This window comes from Eutrigla gurnardus, assembly GCF_963514095.1.
Source record: "Eutrigla gurnardus genome assembly, chromosome: 22".
NCBI lineage: Eukaryota > Metazoa > Chordata > Actinopteri > Perciformes > Triglidae > Eutrigla > Eutrigla gurnardus.
Genome location: NC_139933.1, coordinates 7,964,987 through 7,986,061, shown reverse-complemented (window position 1 = coordinate 7,986,061; position 21,075 = coordinate 7,964,987). Strand labels below are relative to the sequence as shown.

Below are 21,075 nucleotides of genomic sequence, written 5' to 3'. Positions count from 1 at the left end.
CATGCCATTTTAGCCTTTCATTTCTTGCACGTTCGATAACGTGAACGCGGAACAAGGACCGCATTTATTTCAGGGCACATTTCCTTTATTTTGCAAATCTCCTCCTCTAAACGCAGTCAATTTCAGTCCAGCTCTCACACCATTATGATTCACAGAGGCCAAGTATGAAATGAGTTTCCCTTTTGACAGAACGCATCTTGATTGACAGCTCGACAAATGAGAAATCATTTACTGTGAACAGAGAGGCTTCTTTTGGCAGAAACACAGCCCGTCTCTGAGGCGAGTGTGTGCCTGTATGTGTATGTGTGTGTGTGTTTGTTCAAATGGCTTTAAAAGTGGATTTAATGTTAGGTTTGAGGCATCAAAACCACAGGAACAAGGCTGGCAGCCTAAAAAGACAGTCTAAACCAATTTCTGGTGTTAAAATCTTTACATGGTGGATTTTTCCTTTTACATCAAGCGTCAGACCAACAGAACGGACTTCAATCTGCTGCACCTTTAAAAGTAAACATATTCCTTCATTAATATTTCCTGTGGAAAGAGTCCACTGCGTCAGCCCCCGAGTCTGCTGGATTGAAGAAGGGTGCCATTTAATGCTTGTCGCTTCTTATTCATTTAGAGGGGGGGAGGGGGGGGCTTATTTCTTCTCTCAAAAGAAACAAACTGCATTCACACCTACCTTCTCTCATTTTCAATTTGCACATAGAAAAACCTGATTGGTAACCAGATTTTTCTGCACTTTGACCGACTGGAACAAACAAACATATCGACAAAATGTCATAACCTTCATACAGGGAGGACTTATAGACACCGTTTAATATATCCTATTGTTTATTTAGCTCATGGACTTAAAACGTCAAAGAGCACCAGTTACTTCTATTAAAAGGGCACTGTTCGTCACAACAAAGGGCAGTGCTGCATTAACCCACATTAACCCAGAGCAACCCTGCTTTCAAATGAGCAAATCAGGTGAGCACAAATCAAGCATACCACTAGAGTGCCAGTCCTCTGCAAGACGGATTTTACACACATGGTGCAAAGTATGCATATAATTGTAAAAGGTGACTGTGTTAAATTTCACTTGCATTTTTGCATAATTAATCAGCTATTCATTCCTCAAAATACTTACATTCAAAAGGATCCATTTCTGACAAGTGAGCCTGGATTAAGATATGCTGCCATCTGGTGGCTGGAAAGGTTTACTGATGAGGATCCTGCAGTCTAATAATTTCAGGCATTTCACTACAGTTTAGACTTTAGATTCCAGGCATGCGGCCAGAAATCTGAATGAGGCAACTGGATCAAGGATCCGTTTCCAGCAGTTGCCCATTTATTCATGAGGATTTTTTTTTTTATTTGCCCAAAGCTTAGAGCAGGGCTAATTTAAAACATTGGAACAAAATTAATTTGCTCCAGATCAGTGTATTTAGTCCTGAATAAAAAAAAATGTGCAAAGCTACTTCATTTTGTAACCAAATCAAGCTAAAGACTGAAGAGAAGCCTTGAGAAGGCAGGGAGAGATGTCAGCTGCCAGACAAGAACATTTCTAAAGAATCAAACTTGCATTTAACAAAACAATATAGTTCATTAAAGTAGCTTGTCGTCCCTCCATGAACCAGAATCAGTCAGGTGATTAACTGCACTTTGTTCCCCCCCATCTTTCACAAAATTGACTTCTTATTACGGAAGAAGATGAAAAGAAACCACCAGTGTGACCAAATACTTACTTATTTTACTTTTCATTGCCATCTGTCCACACTTGGAGTCTCACATATTATGAACGTGCACATCTCCACTGCACACACAGACAGATATACTATCAGTGTCGTATGAAGAATTTGGACTGAATCGTATTGACCCGAACACAAGACAGTCCCGATTATAAAACGATCAATGGAATTGAGTGCTTCATCTCATTACTACATTTTTTTCGTGGAATTTTCCAGGAAAAACAAAGAAACAACTTATATTTGGGTCAATATAGCATCTTAAGTACCTAAAAACCCTGTTTAAGGATGCTGTAGACCAAGGCGGTTTGAACCCACCTGCACTGCCAACAGTCGTAAAAACATACATGCAAATAATGACCCTCCAGTGGCATACCATTACACTGCAAAACAACTCAAACAATATCAATCTTGCATGTTATTTATTACTTTTTTAGATTTACAAGTTATTTTCACATTTCTTTAAAAAAGGCTAACAACTCTGTGGTTACAGGTATCAATACACAACGAATGCAAACGGCTGCATTTGCTCCACCGTTCAGATGTGTAGCCTATGAAATCATGGCCTGCTTCAACACGGAAAGTCGAGACCTTTCTCAATAAGGGTGTCATGTCTCTGGCCTAAATTGCAATAAGACAAAAACACAAAACTTTAATTGCTCTGTCGTTTGCAATCTCAGCATTAGCAGTTGGGTATTTGTATCTTTCACAATGATGATCAATGTAGAGGGGAATGACAAGAGTAGAAAAGTAAACTGCCAATATACAGTACACGTATGTACAACACACACACAGACGTGCACACACACACACGTACACACACACACACACACACGGGAAATGCAAACATTCTCAGCATCACCCATCAAAAACTCATTTAAGACAGAATTCAATCAACTGAGAAGCTAAAGATGAACAGGGAGGTAGATAGATGCGTACACGGGGGGGAAAGACAGGGGAGAAGTAGTGAGGGATCTTGGTAATTCCCTCTAGCTTATGATTCTTTAAAAAAGTTCCTTTAATCAAAGAGGATCCAGATAATCTCATCTGTAATCTCAGTTTAAGCGCAGGGGTGGCGAGTGGCTCTGCCCTCTCCTGCCTCTCTGGGTTTTAGCTACGTGCTGTCCTTAAAATGATGTTCAGGGCTCGCTTACTAAGTTCGTCGTTTTGTACTTGCTAATTGCCGCCGCCACAGCAGTGGCTGCTGCGGCTCTGAGGAGCAGCTTCTTGTAGATCCACCCCGGTCCTGGTCCGCCCCCCTTGTCCGGTTCCACCCTGAGGATCGCTCTTCGGTAGCTTCTTTGCTGCAGAGACGGGATCACAGATGTTGGAATTAATAGAAGTTCAGAGATTCAACATACATAAAAAAGATTACACTCATCCCTTCATTGAAACTCGTCAGGAAAAGGGTTAGCAGCAGGCTAGCAGCTGTGTTTTGGCATTTTAGTGTCTGAAAAACCGAAATTCTTCCATCACATTGGTTCAACATGCTAACCATTAAAATAAGCACCATACTTACAACCTTTAAAGTCATTGGTCTGAGCTAATCTGAGTGAGCTGTGTGGGTTTAATGTAGTTTCTTTAGATTGTGGATGAAGCATTATAGCCATATGATAACATTTACCTATGAAGAAAAGTCTTGCTATCACTGACATCCAGGTTTAAACATTAATGTGTAGCAATATTGTTATTCATGGGTGGGCACCAGTCTTTAGATACCTATTCAATTCAGATCAGGTAAGGAAAGCTGCATCAGTTGTCTTGTTAAAAACGTGTGTGTGTGTGTAATTCAGCAGAATTATATTCTTACCAATAGCCATGAAAATTTCATTGACGTTCATGGCAGTCTTGGCTGAGGTCTCCATGAAGAGTAGACTGTTGTCATCAGCGTATGTTTGTGCCTCCTAACATAACACATAACATCATTTAGATATTGAGGATATTACACATTTACAGTACTGATAAGTTTCAAACAATTATATGACATTGTAAATAGGATAAAGCTGGGAATATTGGAAATAATTTGCTAAATCGGTTGGTATTTTTGAATCTTTTCATACCTGAAGGTCTACAGCTCTCTTGTTTGCGATGTCGGCCTTGTTGCCAGCCAGTGCGATCACTATGTTGGGACTGGCTTGTCTCTGCAGCTCCTTCACCCAGTTCTTCGCGCGTACAAAAGTATCCTAATTGAGCGACAAACTTTATTAATAATGCTAAACATTTTCATTTACAGTACACTTTTAGACCAAAATCACCTAAACTCAAGAGTGTCTTTGAATATTTTAATATAGCATTATTGCTCTCTGTCTCCAAACAAACCCAATACACTGCCATGGGATTTTCTAATATTTACAGTTATATCATTATAATTAAACAAAAACGCAGTTAAAAACATTGAAGTAACTCGTGCAGGTGAAACCTACTGTGTTGGTGATGTCGTAGACCACGATGGCAGCCTGGGCGCCTCTGTAGTACATTGGAGCCAGGCTGTGGTAGCGCTCTTGACCTGCGGTGTCCCAGATCTCAAACTTCACAGTGGTGTCGTCCAAACAGACAGTCTGAGTGAGGAAGGCCGCTGAGGAGAGCAGGGCAATGAAGACGAGTGCAATGTTAATGTTTCAGGGCCTCCAAGACGATCATGTTGACAACAATATCTCAACTCGAGTCCAAGTGTGGTGCTCCAAACGAGCTAGTGAGAGGAGCCTTAAATTGAGATCGCTTGCCAACTTAAATTCACACACCATCAAAAGCTTGGCAACATATTTTTGTCTCTTACCTCCAATGGTACTCTCCTGGAATTCGTGAAACTGGCCTTTGACAAAGCGCAGCACTAAGCTGGACTTGCCCACCGCTGACTCCCCCAGCAGCACAAGTTTGAATTGACAGATTTTGTTTGCTGCTGCGGCACCATTTGGCCTGGTTGATCCTCCACCACGCCCAGCCATTGAAAGAGACAGGGGTTGTAATGGATGTGCTGAAACTACAGGTTAACGAAAGCCGAGACTGGACACACAGGCACCGATGGTGTGCGAGGTCAGAAGCTAAACTCCCAGTGTGGAAAAACCAGATTGGGTGGGCAGCAGTGGAGTGACCCGGTGAACCTTGAAAAATAAAGACAAGGAAAATCAGCAGATCTACTTATGAGAACAACAAAATGATGGAATGACGAGAGTTCTTCATGTTGCATGATAGTCATATCTACGAATTTCATCAATTTCTTTCACTTTTCCCCAATTATTTGCTAAATTCTTTGTCAAATAATTAACTTATTGCTGTTGTTTTGTTTGAATAACAATTTTAAACTGAGTTATTTGTTTTTCAAACATATAAGACAAAGAGAAGCTTGCAGATTTTATAATAAATAGCAAAGTTATCATTTAGGTTTTGGGCCTAAAGTATTATTCAGTTAACAGAAAATTAACTGTCAACTTATTAAACATTTCAGTCATTTTTCAAGAGATGCACAAGATAAGGCGTATCCAGGTGCAGCTTTTTAAAAGGGAAGATCTGCTGCCTTATATGAAAGTGAAAATAGATGAAGTGTAAATTTGGGAGGTTTTGCCATGATGTCTAACGGTGTTACTTTGGGGTCACCTAAAACCCAGCCGGCTAACTCTATTAATAAAAATGTTTTAAACGGTAGTTAAATGATTAAGTTCTCAGACAACAGCGACTTTGCACTGAATGAAAATGGTAGTAACAGTTTCTGAAAGGTGAGACACCCCAAAAGGTTCAAAAGTTGACCACATAACGTTAACTTGACATAGTTATTATTATAATGACATCGCAATCTTTTTGAAGTCAACATCACATTCTAATAACTAAACTATAGAGAAAAGAACAATAACAGCCTACAACCAAACCGACGAACCCGCTGCTCTTAACTTTGACGGCATAAACGGATACAAACAGAAAAAAACATCTGTAAGTTAGCTGCGATGCTAAAGCTCATAACGATGTGACGAGTTAGCAATGCTAACCTCGGCTAACGAGGAAAAATACTAAAAGGAAACCAATAACACGGTGGCGCTCTTACCAACGACGATAAACAATATCCACTCCGCCCCGAGAATAGTGCGTAATAGCTGTGTTTCCCCTCGTTAACAATGCTTTCCCCCTCTTAGCCTTAAACACTTTTAGGTTCAGTAAAATATACACTTCCGCCTTGTGTAACGAAAATACTTCCTGGTTTCATCTGTCATGTGATGCAATGTGACAACCAATCAAATGGCCGAATAGTGGGACGTCTAAAGCAGAGGCAAAAGAAGCCAAGTCACTGTTAAATATACAGTATTTGTATATATAATTACCATATATATATAAAAAATTAACCAATTTATGATACCTTCTTTTGCTCTACATTTTGAAAGACTGTATTGAAGTTTTTACTCCACCACATTTATTTGACAATATTTGTTACAAAATCACTTTGCAGATTCACGTTATCAATACGAAATATGAATTCACTTGTAAATTATGATGTATTATTGTGGCTATGAATTCCAGTAAGTATATCTATACAGCACATTTAAAAACAGCAATTAAAAACAGCAATATAATAAAATGGGTGGCACGGTGTGGTAGTGGTTACAACTATCGCCTCACAGCAAGAGCAGCTGGGTTCGAATCCGGGTTTGGGTCAATGTGCATGTTCTCCCTGTGTTAGCATCCCTGATGAGAATAAGCGTATGATATAATATAATATAATAGATCCATGTTGTTTCTAAATACCATTGGAAATATATCATTGAAAAAGGTTAGGTTTTTTTCATCTTTATTGTGACAATGCAAAACATCAGAGCACATGATTAATATTAGACATGTTGCATTAGATCAGTTGCACAGATCACGGTGGCAGCAAGAGCCAGATGCCACATTTGAGTTAACCAACAGAATGCAGTCATTTTCTTTCATGCAACTCCTGAAGTAGCTGTAATCTGTGAAAGCATGGAAAACGACGGGATGGATTATTAGACAACTCTTAAAACATTTCAGTAAAAGCAATGCCACTGAAGTGATGAATGTTTTTCCCCTAATGTGTTTTTTGTTTTAGCTGAACGGCACACTGAGCGAACAGATTATACTTACGGGTTCCAGCATGAAGGCTGACCCTGGCACAGACTTGATTTGATCCGGAGCAGGTCTCCACGGGGCGCGTACATACCTTAGTGGTGCCTCCACAGTTACACCTCAAGGCTTCACCTTGAAAAAGAAAAGAAAATGTTCAACCACTGTATATAAACCAGACACGTTGGATACATTATTAATTTACAGGTGTTGAGCTGGTCATCATCTGGTTTTTAGCAGGATATCATTCTATTTCGATGATATGGACCTCAGGTTTGTTTTGTGTCCTGTACTTTAACTCACCCTGGCTGACGGCCATTAATACCAGAAGAGCAAGAATCACAATCTTCATGTTCTCACGTGTCTGTACACCAATCTCTGTATGAATGAAGCAAAGGTCCAAAAGTGTGAGAAATCAAAAGCCATATTTAGCAGGGAGCACTTAGATAATGCACATATTAGAACCCTCAAAGATATCCCACCTGTGAATTGTTCCACTGGAGCGTTGCTGTGTGCTGCCTGACTGCCAGCCTCCTTTTTAAGACCACTTGTTGTGCAATTGGTGAAATTCCAGTGTATCATTAATTGTTTGATGTTAACTTGTCTCGTTTCCCAACACAGAACATTTTGGGGGCAGTTGGCAATGTTGAAATAGCACCATCATTTGATGATAAAAAACAAACAAACAGACAAACAAACAATTTAGCACATAGAGTAATTACTGGGGCTTTTTCAAGAGGGGATATGAGCGTTGCCAATAAGGGGACCTTGTTGTCACAGGATTGTTTTTTGTCAAAATCAAAGTTGTTGTTCAACAAAAACAAACTTGCATGGAAATGATCAGACAAACAAGGTTTGAGTGAAAAATATAGAATTTAAAGCATGATTTGTAAAACATTAAATTCTTCATTTAGAAGGGAGTTTTATGACATGTTGCAAAATAATGATTTTGATTTAATTGGCCTGAGAAACTGAGACAAGGAGACACAAGGCTGAGGAATCTCTTGATATCATCTATAACGCCTCATAGCCCAGTGGATGTGAACACTTTTTAAGTAAACAGACAACAAAGGATCAACATTTCATCTGGTGATGCACATTTAGATTTACATTTATTCATAAAATGAAGCATATTTTTAATCTCCTCCCCTGCTGTGTATCACAGACCGGAGCAGGAAATAGAACAACATAATAAAGTGACGTATTTATTACATGCATGTTTTAAAAGTTGGATTCATTACACTTTAACCACTCTTGAGAAGTATGTTATTGCACTTTAAATATTGGTTTGGCTGATAAAACTATTAAAGCCCTCGAAATTGTTGGATTATGGCTTTGCTGTGTTTTATATTTCTTTTGTGATATGTGTGAATGTACAAAACATTCATTAGGAATGGGGGGGGGGGGGGGGGGGGTCCCTTGTGGGATTGTTATGATTCAATGTCAGAGCACTTTTATAAGTCAAATACATTTTAAATGTTTCTCCATTTTTTTTTGGTAAATATAGCTTTTATACTTAAATTATCTGCCACTTAAACTTTATTTTAATCAATAGGAGATGCAACTGCAATGATAGCAATTGGAAAAAAGAGAAAGGAAAACGGATACATTGATCACAACTTGATAAAGTGCAAATACACTCTCTTTGCTGCATCTCATCCACCACACGGTGGTGCAATGTGATAGAGGAAGAGAGAACTCGAATGTGTGATATATATATATATATATTTATATATATATAAAATTAACCAATTTATGATACCTTCTTCTGCTCTACATTTTGAAAGACTGCATTGAAGTTTTTACTCCACCACATTTATTTGACAATATTTATTACAAATTACTTTGCAGATTCACGTTATCAATACGAAATATGAATTCACTTGTAAATTATGATGGATTATTGTGGCTACGAATTCCAGTAAGTATATCTATACAGCACATTTAAAAACAGCAATTAAAAACAGCAATATAATAAAACGGGTGGCACAGTGTGGTAGTGGTTACAACTATCGCCTCACAGCAAGAGCAGCTAGGTTCGAATCCGGGTTTGGGTCAATGTGCATGTTCTCCCTGTGTTAGCATTCCTGATGAGAATAAGTGGTATGATATAATATAATATAATAGATCCATGTTGTTTCTAAATACCATTGGAAATATATCATTGAAAAAGGTTAGGTTTTTTTCATCTTTATTGTGACAATGCAAAACATCAGAGCACATGATTAATATTACTAGTAGACATGTTGCATTAGATCAGTTGCACAGATCCCTGTGGCAGCAAGAGCCAGATGCCACATTTGAGTTAACCAGCAGCGTGCAGTCATTTTCTTTCATGCAACTCCTGAAGTAGCTGTAATCTGTGAAAACATGGAAAACGACGGGATGGATTATTAGACAACTCTTAAAACATTTCAGTAAAAGCAATGCCACTGAAGTGATGAATGTTTTTCCCCTACTGTTTTTTTGTTTTAGCTGAACGGCACACTGAGCGAACAGATTATACTTACGGGGTCCAGCATGAAGGGTGACCCTGGCACAGACTTGATTTGATCCGGAGCAGGTCTCCACGGAGCGCGGACATATCTTAGTGGTGCCTCCACAGTTACACCTCAAAGCTTCACCTGGAAAAGAAAAGAAAATGTTCAACCACTGTATATAAACCAGACACGTTGGATACATTATTAATTTACAGGTGTTGAGCTGGTCATTATTCGGTTTTAACAGGATATCATTCTATTACGATGATATGGACCGCAGGTTTCTTTTGCGTCCTGTACTTTAACTCACCCTGGCTGACGGCCATTAATACCAGGAGAGCAAGAATCACAATCTTCATGTTGTCACGTGTCTGTACACCAATCTCTGTAAGAATGAAGCAAAGGTGCAAAAGTGTGAGAAATCAAAAGCCATATTTAGCAGGGAGCACTTAGATAATGCACATATTAGAACCCTCAAAGATATCCCACCTGTGAATGGTTCCACTGGAGCGTTGCTGTGTGCTGCCTGACTGCCAGCCTCCTTTTTAAGACCACTCGTTGTGCAATTGGTGAAATTCCGGTGTATCATTAACTTGTTTGTTGTTAACTTGTCTCGTTTCCCAACACAGTACATTTTGGGGGCAGTTGGCAATGTTGAAATAGCGCCATCATTTGATGATAAAAAAACAACAACAACAAAAAAAAGGACACACAAACAATTTAGCACATAGAGTAATTAGTGGGACTTTTTCAAGAGGGGATTTGAGCGTTGCCAGTAAGGGGACCTTGTTGTCACAGGATTGTTTTTTTTGTCAAAATCAAAGTTGTTGACAAACAAGGTTTGAGTGAAAATTATAGAATTTAAAGCATGATTTGTAAAACATTAAATTCTTCATCCTCATAGCCCAGTGGATGTGAACACTTTTTACGTAAACAGACAACAAAAGATCAACATTTCATCCGGTGATGCCCATTTAGATTTACATTTATTCATAAACTGAAGTTTATTTTTAATCTCCTCCCCTGCTGTGTATCACAGACCGGAGCAGGACATAGAACAACATAATAAAGTGACGTATTTATTACATGCATGTTTTAAAAGTTGGATTCATTACACTTTAACCATTCTCGAGAAGTATGTTATTGCACTTTAAATATTAGTTTGGCTGATCAAACTATTAAAGCCCTTGAAATTGTTGGATTATGGCTTTGCTGTGTTTTATATTTCTTTTGTGATATGTGTGAATGTACAAAACATTCATTAGGGATGGGGGGGGGGGCTTGTGGGATTGTTATAATTCAATGTCAAAGCACTTTTATAAGTCAAATACATTTGAAATGTTCCTCCTTTTTTGGGGTAAATATAGCTTTTATACTTAAATTATCTGCCACTTTAATTTTATTTTAATCAATAGGAGATGCAACTGCAATGATAGTAATTGGGAAAAAAGAGAAAGGAAAACTGATACATTGATCACAACTTGATAAAGTGCAAATACACTCTCTTTGCTGCATCTCATCCACCACACGATGGTGCAATGTGATAAACAAAGAGAAAAGTCAGAAGAGCGTGATTGGCAGTCCTGAGATTCATCAGTGAGAAACTGAAAAGATTGTGAGGCACATAGTTCAACTTCTTTCAAAGAGCAAGTGAAGGTAATCCTGTACAAATCTACATGTTAAATTGTCTAATGAAGGAGAATATTCCAATAAGTAATATATACCTCCCCTTCAATGCCTCCAAGACAAAGATATCCCACCTGGTAATGTGCTATACTGGAGTGTTGGTACTTCAGATGTGCTGCCAGATTTCCTTTTTATTTGGACATGTGTGCAATCAATGCAAATCCAGTCCATCATTAACTCTAAAAATGCCATCTGGGTTTTACTCCTGAACAGAGTGATTTATCAACTCATATTGAGCACAAAGAGTTCTTCCTTCTGGGTGGTAGAAAATTCTCCAGAAAAAGTTCCAGTTTTACAAGGGGGACCTTGTAAGTGTGAACTAACAAAATAATATCAGGACAAGGAATGAGAAATTGAAGAAAAAAAATGGAAAACAGAGGTCAAAATGTAATTTAAATCAGGGTCTTATAAAATATTAAGTAAGTCTTGATGTAGAAGCAGTTCTAAGACACACAGGACAATAGATTTTGATTTAGCCAACGAACAATGATTAGAATCATGTCGTTATGGGAGACCAATTGAACAAAAGAAACATATTGTGTGAATAAGGAAAGAAGGAAGTGACACCTGATTAGTCTTATGACAAACAAAAATGCAGTAAAAAAAAAACATTAAAGTAAAGTAACTGCTTTACTAAATAAATAATGGAAAAATAGAAAAAGGACAGAAGTTACGACTGTTTCATCTTTATTATGACAATTCAAAACATGAAAGCACATTATTAATATTACTAGTCATGTGTTGCATTAGATCAGTTGCACCCATCCTTGGAGCAGCAAATGCCAGATGCCATATTTGATTCAACCAACGTAGTGCACTCAGTTGCATCCTTGCAACCCCTGTAGTAGCTGATGATACCTGTGAAAACATGGAAAACGACGGGATGGATTATTAGACAACTTTTACAAATTTGCAGTAAAAGAAATGCCACTGAACTGATGAATGTTTTTTTTTCCCTTGTTTTTTTTGTTGTTGTTTTGTTTTAGCTGAACAGCACACTGAGTGAACGGATTATACTTACGGGGTCCATTTGGAGGGTAGAGGCTGGCACAGACCTCATCTGATCCTGAGCAGGGCTCCATGCGGTTCGGACATCTTTTAAGGAGGCCTCCACAGATACAGCTCAAGGCTTCACCTTGAAAAAGAAAAGAAAATGTTCAACCACTGTATATAAACCAGGGCTGCACATTCACTCCCACTAAGTATTGTTATTTAGTTACTGTATATCAGCTCCAAACAGACACGTTGGATACATTATTCATTTACAGGTGTTGAGCTGGTCATTATTTGGTTTTAACAGGATATCATTCTATTTCGATGATATGGACCGCAGGTTGTTTTGTGTCCTGTACTTTAACTCACCCTGGCTGACGGCCATTAATACCAGAAGAGCAAGAATGACAATCTTCATGTTCTCACGTGTCTGTACACCAATCTCTGTAAGAATGAAGCAAAGGTGCAAAAGTGTGAGAAATCAAAAGCCATATTTAGCAGGGAGCACTTAGATAATGCACATATTAGAACCCTCAAAGATATCCCACCTGTGAATTGTTCCACTGGAGCGTTGCTGTGTGCTGCCTGACTGCCAGCCTCCTTTTTAAGACCACTTGTTGTGCAATTAACTCTGTGTATCATTAACTTGTCTTCTGTTTCACTTGCAAACAGAGAGGCTAATCAAGGCCAGACGTGGATGCTGCAAAAGTCATTATGAGTCCAATGATTTGTGAAAATACAAATATTTTTTGTCATATTGTCACCACTAAAAATGATCTCAATGTTATATTTGAATCTGAGTGATTACAGTCTAAAATCATTTTTCTCGCATAAACACACCTTGGGAGCACAAGTTGCACTTACACCTAGTTTCCCAACAGTGCATTTCAGGGGGCGGTTGGCAATTTGAATTGGCACTATCATTTGATGATTATTTGCCAAAATCAAAGTTGTTGTTCAACAAAAACAAACTTGCATGAAAATGATCAGACAAACAAGTTTTGAGTGAAAATTATATAATTTAAAGCATGATTTGTAAAACATTAAATTCTTCATTTAGAAGGGAGTTTTATGACATGTTGCAAAATAATGATTTTGATTTAATCGGCCTGAGAAACTGAGACAAGGAGACACAAGGCTGAGGAATCTCCCTTGTGGGATTGTTATGATTCAATGTCAGAGCACTTTTATAAGTCAAATACTTTTTAAATGTTCCTCCCTTTTTTGGGGGGTAAATATAGCTTTTATACTTAAATTATTTGCCACTGTAACTTTATTTTAATCAATAGGCGATGCAATTGCAATGATAGTAATTAGAAAAAAGAGAAAGGAAAACAGATACATAGATCACAACTTGATAAAGTGCAAATACACTCTCTTTGCTGCATCTCATCCACCACACGGTGGTGCAATGGGATAAATAAAGAGAAAAGTCAGAAGAGCGTGATTGGCAGTCCTGAGATTCATCAGTGAGAAACTGAAAGAAGTCGAACTATGTGCCTCACAATCTTTTCAAAGAGCAAGTGAAGGTAATCCTGTACAAATCTACATGTTAAATTGTCTAATGAAGGAGAATATTCCAAAAAATAATATATACCTCCCCTTCAATGCCTCCAAGACAAAGATATCCCACCTGGTAATGTGCTATACTGGAGTGTTGGTACTTCAGATGTGCTGCCAGCTTTCCTTTTTATTTGGACATGTGTGCAATCAATGGAAATCCAGTCCATCATTAACTCTAAAAATACCATCTGGGTTTAACTTTTATTTATCAACTCATATTGAGCACAAAGAGTTCTTCCTTCTGAGGGCTGTGGCAGAAAATTCTCCAGAAAAAGTTCCAGTTTTACAAGGGGGACATTGTAAGTGTGAATTAACAAAATAATATCAGGACAAGGAATGAGAAATTGAAGCAAAACAATGGAAAACAGAGGTCAAAATGTAATTTAAATCAGGGTTTTATAAAAAATATTAAGAAAGTCTTGATGTAGAAGCAGTTCTAAGACACACAGGACAATAGATTTTGATTTAGCCAACGAACAACGATGAGAATCATGTCGGAGACCATTTGAACAAAGATGAAACGTATTGTGTGAATAAGGACAGAAGGAAGTGGCACCTGATTAGTCTTATGACAAACAAAAATGCAGTAAAAAAAACCATTAAAGTAAAGTAACTGCTTGAGCAAACATAACTCTCAACTCAAAAGTCTAAGTGTTTATTGGAAATAAATAATGGAAAAAGAGAAAAAGGACAGAAGTTACGACTGTTTCATCTTTATTATGATAATTCAAAACATGAAAGCACATTATTAATATTAGTAAGGTGTTGCATTAGATCAGTTGCACTCATCCTCAGAGCAGCAAATGCCAGATGCCTCTTTTGTATTAATTACAAACTCGCAGTCAGTTGCTGCCATGCAACCCTTGAAGTAGCTCAAATCTGTGAAAACATGGAAAATGACGGGACGGATTATTAGACAAATTTGCAGTAAAAGCAATGCCACTGAACTGATGAATGTTTTTTTTCCCTTATGTTTTGTTGTTGTTTTAGCTGAACAGCACACTGAGCGAACAGATTATACTTACGGGGTCTAGGATGAAGGATGATGCTGGTACAGACTTGGTCTGATCCAACGCAGGGCTCCACGGGGCGCGGACATTCCTTAGTGGTGCCTTCACAGTTACACCTCAAGGCTTCACCTTGAAAAAGAAAAGAAAATGTTCAACCACTGTATACAAACCAGTGCTACTACACATTCACTGCCACAAAGTATTGTTATTTAGTTACTGTTACTGTCCTTTTATACTATTTTATTATGTATGTCTATGATATGGACCTGTGTCTGCAATAAAGTGGTGTTGAGCTGGTCATCATGTGGGTTTTAACAGGATATCATTCTATTACGATGATATGGACAGCAGGTTGTTTTGTGTCCTGTACTTTAACTCACCCTGGCTGACGGCCATTAATACCAGAAGAGCAAGAATCACAATCTTCATGTTGTCACGTGTCTGTACACCAATCTCTGTATGAATGAAGCAAAGGTGCAAAAGTGTGAGAAATCAAAAGCCATATTTAGCAGGGAGCACTTAGATAATGCACATATTAGAACCCTTAAAGATATCCCACCTGTGAATTGTTCCACTGGAGCGTTGCTGTGTGCTGCCTGACTGCCAGCCTCCTTTTTAAGACCACTTGTTGTGCAGTTAACTCCGGTGTATCATTAACTTGTCTTCTGTTTCACTTACAAACAGAGAGGCTAATCAAGGCCAGACTTTTTTGCTGCAAAAGTCATTATGGATCAAATGATTTGTGAAAACACCAATATTTTTGTCATATTGTCACCACTAATAATGATCTTAATGTTATATTTGAATCTGAGTGATTACAGTCTAAAATCATTTTTCTCGCATAAACACACTTTTAGAGCACAAGTTGCACTTACACCTAGTTTCCCAACAGTGCATTTCAGGGGGCGGTTGGCAACGTTGAATGAGCACTATCATTTGATGATTATTTGTCAAAATCAAAGTTGTTGTTCAACAAAAACAAACTTGCATTAAAATGATCAGACAAACAAGTTTTGAGTGAAAATAATATAACTTAAAGCATGATTTGTAAAACATTAAATTCTTCATTTAGAAGGGAGTTTTATGACATGTTGCAAAAGAATGATTTTAATTTAATCGGCCTGAGAAACTGAGACAAGGAGACACAAGGCTGAGGAATCTCCCTTGTGGGATTGTTATGATTCAATGTCAGAGCACTTTTATAAGTCAAATACTTTTTAAACGTTCCTCCCTTTTTTTGGGGTAAATATAGCTTTTATACTTAAATTATCTGCCACTTTAATTTTATTTTAATCAATAGGAGATGCAATTGCAATGATAGTTATTGGAAAAAAGAGAAAGGAAAACTGATATATTGATCACTACTTGATAAAGTGCAAATACACTCTCTTTGCTGCATCTCATCCACGACAAGAAAAGTCAGAAGAGCATGATTGGCTGTCCTGAGATTCATCAGTGAGAAACTGAAAGAAGTTGAACTATGTGCCTCACAATCTTTTCAAAGAGTAAGTGAAGGTAATCCTGTACAAATCTACAATCTATGTTAAAGTTTCTAATGACGGAGAATATTCCAATAAGTAATTGTTATGGCCAGGGCCACACGGTAATATCACACTCACCTATGTTATTTTCACTAATTAAGTTTTTTTGTAGACCACACCCCAAACAATTCATTCATCACACACCACCATTTATTTGATAGTTTCTTTTTATTTCTTTTAACTTTACACTGTTTAAATGGCAGGCACACATTTTACACTGTAAAGTTTATACCATATATTTTCAGTATTAACTATTTGTTTTGTGTTAATCTCTTTGAGTTACCGTGGTGCAGCTGGGATCTATCAAGGAGAGGCAAAAGGTGTGGCCAGGGGCGGAGGAAAGACTTATGCGGTCACCTGATCGTTGGGCCAGGCCATCTCCAGCCATGTTGGGGGGGGGGGGGGGAGTTTTGAGTCTGTTAGTTGGTGCTGTATATTAGTTCTAGTTAACCTCCATTTTGGTTTCCCCTGTTCTGTTAATTGATTGGCCAAGCCACTATATATGTTCTTCTGTGTTTCATTTGGGGGGGTCATTTTTGTTCAGTTAACACCTGAGGGGTATTCCATCAAACTCGCTAAGCGCAAAGCCGGGCTAATTTCGATAAGCCTCGCTACCTTTAGCGAGAGTTGCGTTCCATCAACGTGACTTGAGGGACTCTCCGCTAAGTAACCATGGAAATTTATCCGACCAAACTAGCCTGCTCCGGGGCAGGCTAAACATCAGGCTTATTTGAGCGGGGGTTTCAGAGAAGTCCGTCTGTCGGAAACAACTGTACCAGCAGAAGGTTCCGCCAAGCCTAGTCCTCGTGATTTCGTCACGTGAAAGACCAAAAATGACCAGAATTACATATATGAAGTACAAACAGACTATATTTTCTTAAGCGTCTAAGAATACAAGCTTGCAATTAAAAAAATATGAATAAATCGATTATTTTGTTTAACACCTACTGGCCATTTTATTATCCAAAGTCCCCAGTTGGGTGAGTGCTGACGTACCTGCCCTATGGGCATCGCAGGTTCACATCCCGGCTAGGATAACTCATGTGTGTGTGTGTTTTTTTTCCCCTGTATAATTGTCTTTAGATCAGAGAATTAGACCAACATTTTACTTTAACTATGATAAATATGTCATACAATTTCCTCAGAACCCAAATATAACTTGCAAAAACATGATAGACATAAAGATGTTATTATTAATAGCATGTTTTAGATCCCAATGACAAAGGCACATTAATTCCTTTCAGGTGAGTTCATTAATAGGTTCATTGAATGTATTCATTAAATTGTTGAGATAAATGAGTTGGTCAATGTATTGCATTTAGGCCTATCTAAAAAAAAAGAGAGAGAAAGAGAGACTTCCGGCCAAAGAAAGAAAAAGAAACGACTATAGTCAGGAATTGAACCGTCGCCTGCCGTGTGTAAAGCCGACGCGTCACCTCTACACTATCCTCACATTAGAGAAATCGTAGTCAGTGTTATATTAGAACATGTTACTCTTAACGGTACTTCCGTATTAAATCGCTCGGCAATTCTTGCCCAAGCAGCCTCGTGATTTTTATTTATCACTACAGTATTCCCTTTTTTGGTTATGATGGGTTTGTACTCCTCGTACAGTTCCATCAATAATTTTTGCTCTGGTCTTTTCTGCCATTTTCTCGATGATTCGACATTCCTGGTTCTGGTCTGGCTTCATATCCCCTGAACGTGCGTAACACACGACAACGCCTCGCTTGAATAAGGCCTGATTATGCTTCCGCGTAGTGATCACGCAACGGCAACGCAACGGCAACGCAACGGCAACGCAACGGCGACGCAACGGCGACGCAGTTGCTTGGAGACCGTGATGGTTCTGCGTTGGGTTTACGTGTCGAAATGCAATTCAATGCCACACCGGTAAAGGGCGCTATGTTTTTTGTAAAGACTGACCGACCGACCGAGACTCTTGACGTATAGCGTCGTTAGCCTCGTTATAGCCTATTTGTTTACTTTCCGGCTTTAAACATCTACAATTTTTCTTTGTGCAAAAGCGACAAGGTGCAAACAATAAAACGAGGTGAAAACAATAAAAGTCGCCTTTTAAAAGTTTAAATGGCGGTGTTTATGAATGGAAACCGGATAGCGGTCTCCAGCGGATGTAGTTAGCGGACCAATCACAGCCGATGCCGCTGCGTTGGTGTTGCGTTGGCGACGCGCGTCGAGGATTTTTGGGAGGCACACGTCAAGGCTGGATTATGCTTCCGCGTCGACACAACGCAAGGGAGCTTGCAGACCCCTTAAGGCCTGATTATGCTTCCGCGTAGTGATCACGCAACTGCGACGCAACTGCGACGCAACGGCGACGCAGTTGCTTGGAGACCGTGATGGTTCTGCGTTGGGTTTACGTGTCGAAATGCAATTCAATTCCACACCGGTAAAGGGCGCTATGTTTTTTGTAAAGACTGACCGACCGACCGAGACTCTTGGCGTATATCGTCGTAGCCTCGTTATAGCCTATTTGTTTACTTTCCGGCTTTAAACATCCACAATTTTTCAGAACTTGGTGTTTTATTTCTTTGTGCAAAAGCGACAAGGTGCAAACAATAAAACGAGGTGAAAACAATAAAAGTCGCCTTTTAAAAGTTTAAATGGCGGTGTTTATGAATGGAAACCGGATAGCGGTCTCCAGCGGATGTAGTTAGCGGACCAATCACAGCCGATGCCGCTGCGTTGGTGTTGCGTTGGCGTTGCGTCGCCTCGACGCGCGTCGAGGATTTTTGGGAGGCACACGTCAGGCCCTTGCGTTGACGCAAGGGGGGTCCGCAAGGACGTAAGGGGTCCGCAAGCTCCCTTGCGTTGTGTCGACGCGGAAGCATAATCCAGCCAGTTCTAACCTGGCTTAACCAGGTAAGCGCCGCTTTAATTAGCGAGTTTGGTGGAATACCCCTCGGGTTTTCTGTTGCTGTTTATGATTCTATTCAGTTGACCTCTTTTATAGTTCTAATTGCTAAGTTTGTGCTTTGTTTTTGGGTAAATAAAAACCCTTATTTTTTGAAAAACCCTGGTTTCCTCCTTGCCTTACTGCTTTGTCCCTGACAGTAATATATACCTCCCCTTCAATGCCTCAAAGACAAAGATATCCCACCTGGTAATGTCCTGTACTGGAGTGTTGGTACTTCAGATGTGCTGCCAGCTTTCCTTTTTATTTGGATATGTGTGCAATCAATGCAAATCCAGTCTATCATTAACTCTAAAAATACCATCTGGGTTTTACTTTTATTTATCAACTCATATTTAGCACAAAGAGTTCTTCCTTCTGAGTGGCAGAAAATTCTCCAGGAAAAGTTCCAGTTTTACAAGGGGGACCTTGTAAGTGTGAATTACCAAAATAATATAAGGACGAGGAATGAGAAATTGAAGCAAAACAATAGAAAACAGAGGTAAAAATGTAATTTAAATCAGGGTTTTATAAAATATTAAGTAAGTCTTGATGTAGAAGCAGTTCTAAGACACACAGGACAATAGATTTTGATTTAGCCAACTAACAACGATTAGAATCATGTCGTTATGGGAGACCATTTGAACAAAGAAGAAACGTATTGTGTGAATAAGGACAGAAGGAAGTGGCCCCTGATTAGTCTTATGACAAACAAAATGCAGTAAAAAAAGAACATTAAAGTAAAGTAACTGCTTGAGCAAACATAACTCTCAACTAAATAATGGAAAAGGAGAAAAAGGACAAAAGTTACAACTGTCTCATCTTTATTATGACAATTCAAAATACGAAAGCACATTATTAATATTAGTAATGTGTTGCATTAGATCAGTTGCACTCATTATCGGGGCAGCAGATGCCAGATGCCACTTCTGACTTAATCATCATGTTGCAGTCAGTTTCTCTCATGCAACCCTTGAAGTAGCTGATATCTGTGAAAACATGGAAAAACGACGGGATGGATTATCAGACAACTTTTACAAATTTGCAGTAAAAGAAATGCCGGTGAAATGATGAATGTTTTTTTTCCCCTAATGTTTTTTTGTTTTAGCTGAACGGCACACTGAGCGAACAGATTATACTTACGGGGTCCAGCATGAAGGGTGATGCTGGCACAGACATTATCTGATCCAACGCAGTGCTCCACGGGGTCCATACATATCTTATAGGTGCCTTCACAATTACACCGCAAGGCTTCACCTTGAAAAAGAAAAGAAAATGTTCAACCACTGTATATAAACCAGTGCTGCACATTCACTGCCACAAAGTGTTGTTATTTAGTTACTGTATGTTACTTTCCTTTTATACTATTTTATTATGTATGTCTGTGATATGGACTTGTGTCTGCAATAAAGTTTATTATCAATCAGCTCCAAACAGACACGTTGGATACATTATTCATTTACAGGTGTTGAGCTGGTCATCATGTGGTTTTTAACAGGATATCATTCTATTTCAATGAAATGGACAGCAGGTTGTTTTGTGTCCTGTACTTTAACTCACCCTGGCTGACGGCCATTAATACCAGAAGAGCAAGAATCACAATCTTCATGTTGTCACGTGTCTGTACACCAATCTCTGTATGACTGAAGCAAAGGTGCAAAAGTGTGAGAAATCAAAAGCCATATTTAGCAGGGAGCACTAAGTTAATGCACATATTAGAACCCTCAAAGATATCCCACCTGTGAATTGTTCCACTGGAGCGTTGCTGTGTGCTGCCTGACTGCCAGCCTCCTTTTTAAGACCACTTGTTGTGCATATGGTGAAACGCTGTTTATCATTAACTTGTCTTCTGTTTTACTTGCAAACAGAGAGGCTAATCAAGGCCAGACGTGGATGCTGCAAAAGTCATTATGGATCAAATGATTTGTGAAAATACAAATATGTTTGTCATATTGTCACCACTAAAAATGATCTTAATGTTATATTTGAATCTGAGTGATTACAGTCTAAAATCATTTTTCTCGCATAAACACACCTTTAGAGCACTAGTTGCACTTACACCTAGTTTCCCAACAGTGCCTTTCAGGGGGCGGT

At 38.8% G+C, this 21,075-nt stretch overlaps 1 protein-coding gene and 4 long non-coding RNA genes across 5 annotated transcripts; all 5 read right to left on the bottom strand.

The window, feature by feature from the left end:
• Positions 1–2,132: 2,132 nt before the first annotated feature.
• LOC311033292 (ras-related protein Rab-5C-like) lies at positions 2,133–5,902 on the bottom strand. The gene is made up of 6 exons (XM_084040607.1): positions 5,764–5,902; positions 4,504–4,828; positions 4,151–4,302; positions 3,788–3,910; positions 3,538–3,631; positions 2,133–3,031 (listed from the first exon to the last, which is right to left on the bottom strand). The coding sequence occupies exons 2-6, from the start codon at positions 4,670–4,672 to the stop codon at positions 2,904–2,906; spliced, it is 666 nt and encodes a 221-aa protein (XP_083896733.1). The 5' UTR covers positions 4,673–4,828; positions 5,764–5,902; the 3' UTR covers positions 2,133–2,903.
• A 582-nt stretch (positions 5,903–6,484) lies between these two features.
• LOC311033299 lies at positions 6,485–7,316 on the bottom strand. The gene is made up of 4 exons (XR_014599255.1): positions 7,277–7,316; positions 7,098–7,172; positions 6,816–6,929; positions 6,485–6,664 (listed from the first exon to the last, which is right to left on the bottom strand). It is a non-coding gene; the product is annotated as an uncharacterized lncRNA (long non-coding RNA).
• A 1,652-nt stretch (positions 7,317–8,968) lies between these two features.
• Positions 8,969–12,573, bottom strand: LOC311033294. The gene is made up of 4 exons (XR_014599251.1): positions 12,502–12,573; positions 9,585–9,659; positions 9,305–9,418; positions 8,969–9,154 (listed from the first exon to the last, which is right to left on the bottom strand). It is a non-coding gene; the product is annotated as an uncharacterized lncRNA (long non-coding RNA).
• A 1,636-nt stretch (positions 12,574–14,209) lies between these two features.
• On the bottom strand, positions 14,210–15,155 carry LOC311033295. Its single transcript, XR_014599252.1, has 4 exons — positions 15,086–15,155; positions 14,907–14,981; positions 14,542–14,655; positions 14,210–14,395 (listed from the first exon to the last, which is right to left on the bottom strand). It is a non-coding gene; the product is annotated as an uncharacterized lncRNA (long non-coding RNA).
• A 4,645-nt stretch (positions 15,156–19,800) lies between these two features.
• On the bottom strand, positions 19,801–20,744 carry LOC311033298. The gene is made up of 4 exons (XR_014599254.1): positions 20,721–20,744; positions 20,542–20,616; positions 20,125–20,238; positions 19,801–19,970 (listed from the first exon to the last, which is right to left on the bottom strand). It is a non-coding gene; the product is annotated as an uncharacterized lncRNA (long non-coding RNA).
• Between the last annotated feature and the right edge of the window lie 331 nt (positions 20,745–21,075).

Excerpts from the sequence above, each read along its gene's own strand:
- LOC311033292 (XM_084040607.1), bottom strand. The coding sequence starts at position 4,672 with ATGGCTGGGCGTGGTGGAGGATCAACCAGGCCAAATGGTGCCGCAGCA. Across the intron at positions 4,303-4,503 it reads CCAGGAGAGTACCATTGGAG|CGGCCTTCCTCACTCAGACT; the intron begins GTAAGAGACAAA and ends TGCTCTCCTCAG. Across the intron at positions 3,032-3,537 it reads TGAAATTTTCATGGCTATTG|CAAAGAAGCTACCGAAGAGC; the intron begins GTAAGAATATAA and ends CCGTCTCTGCAG.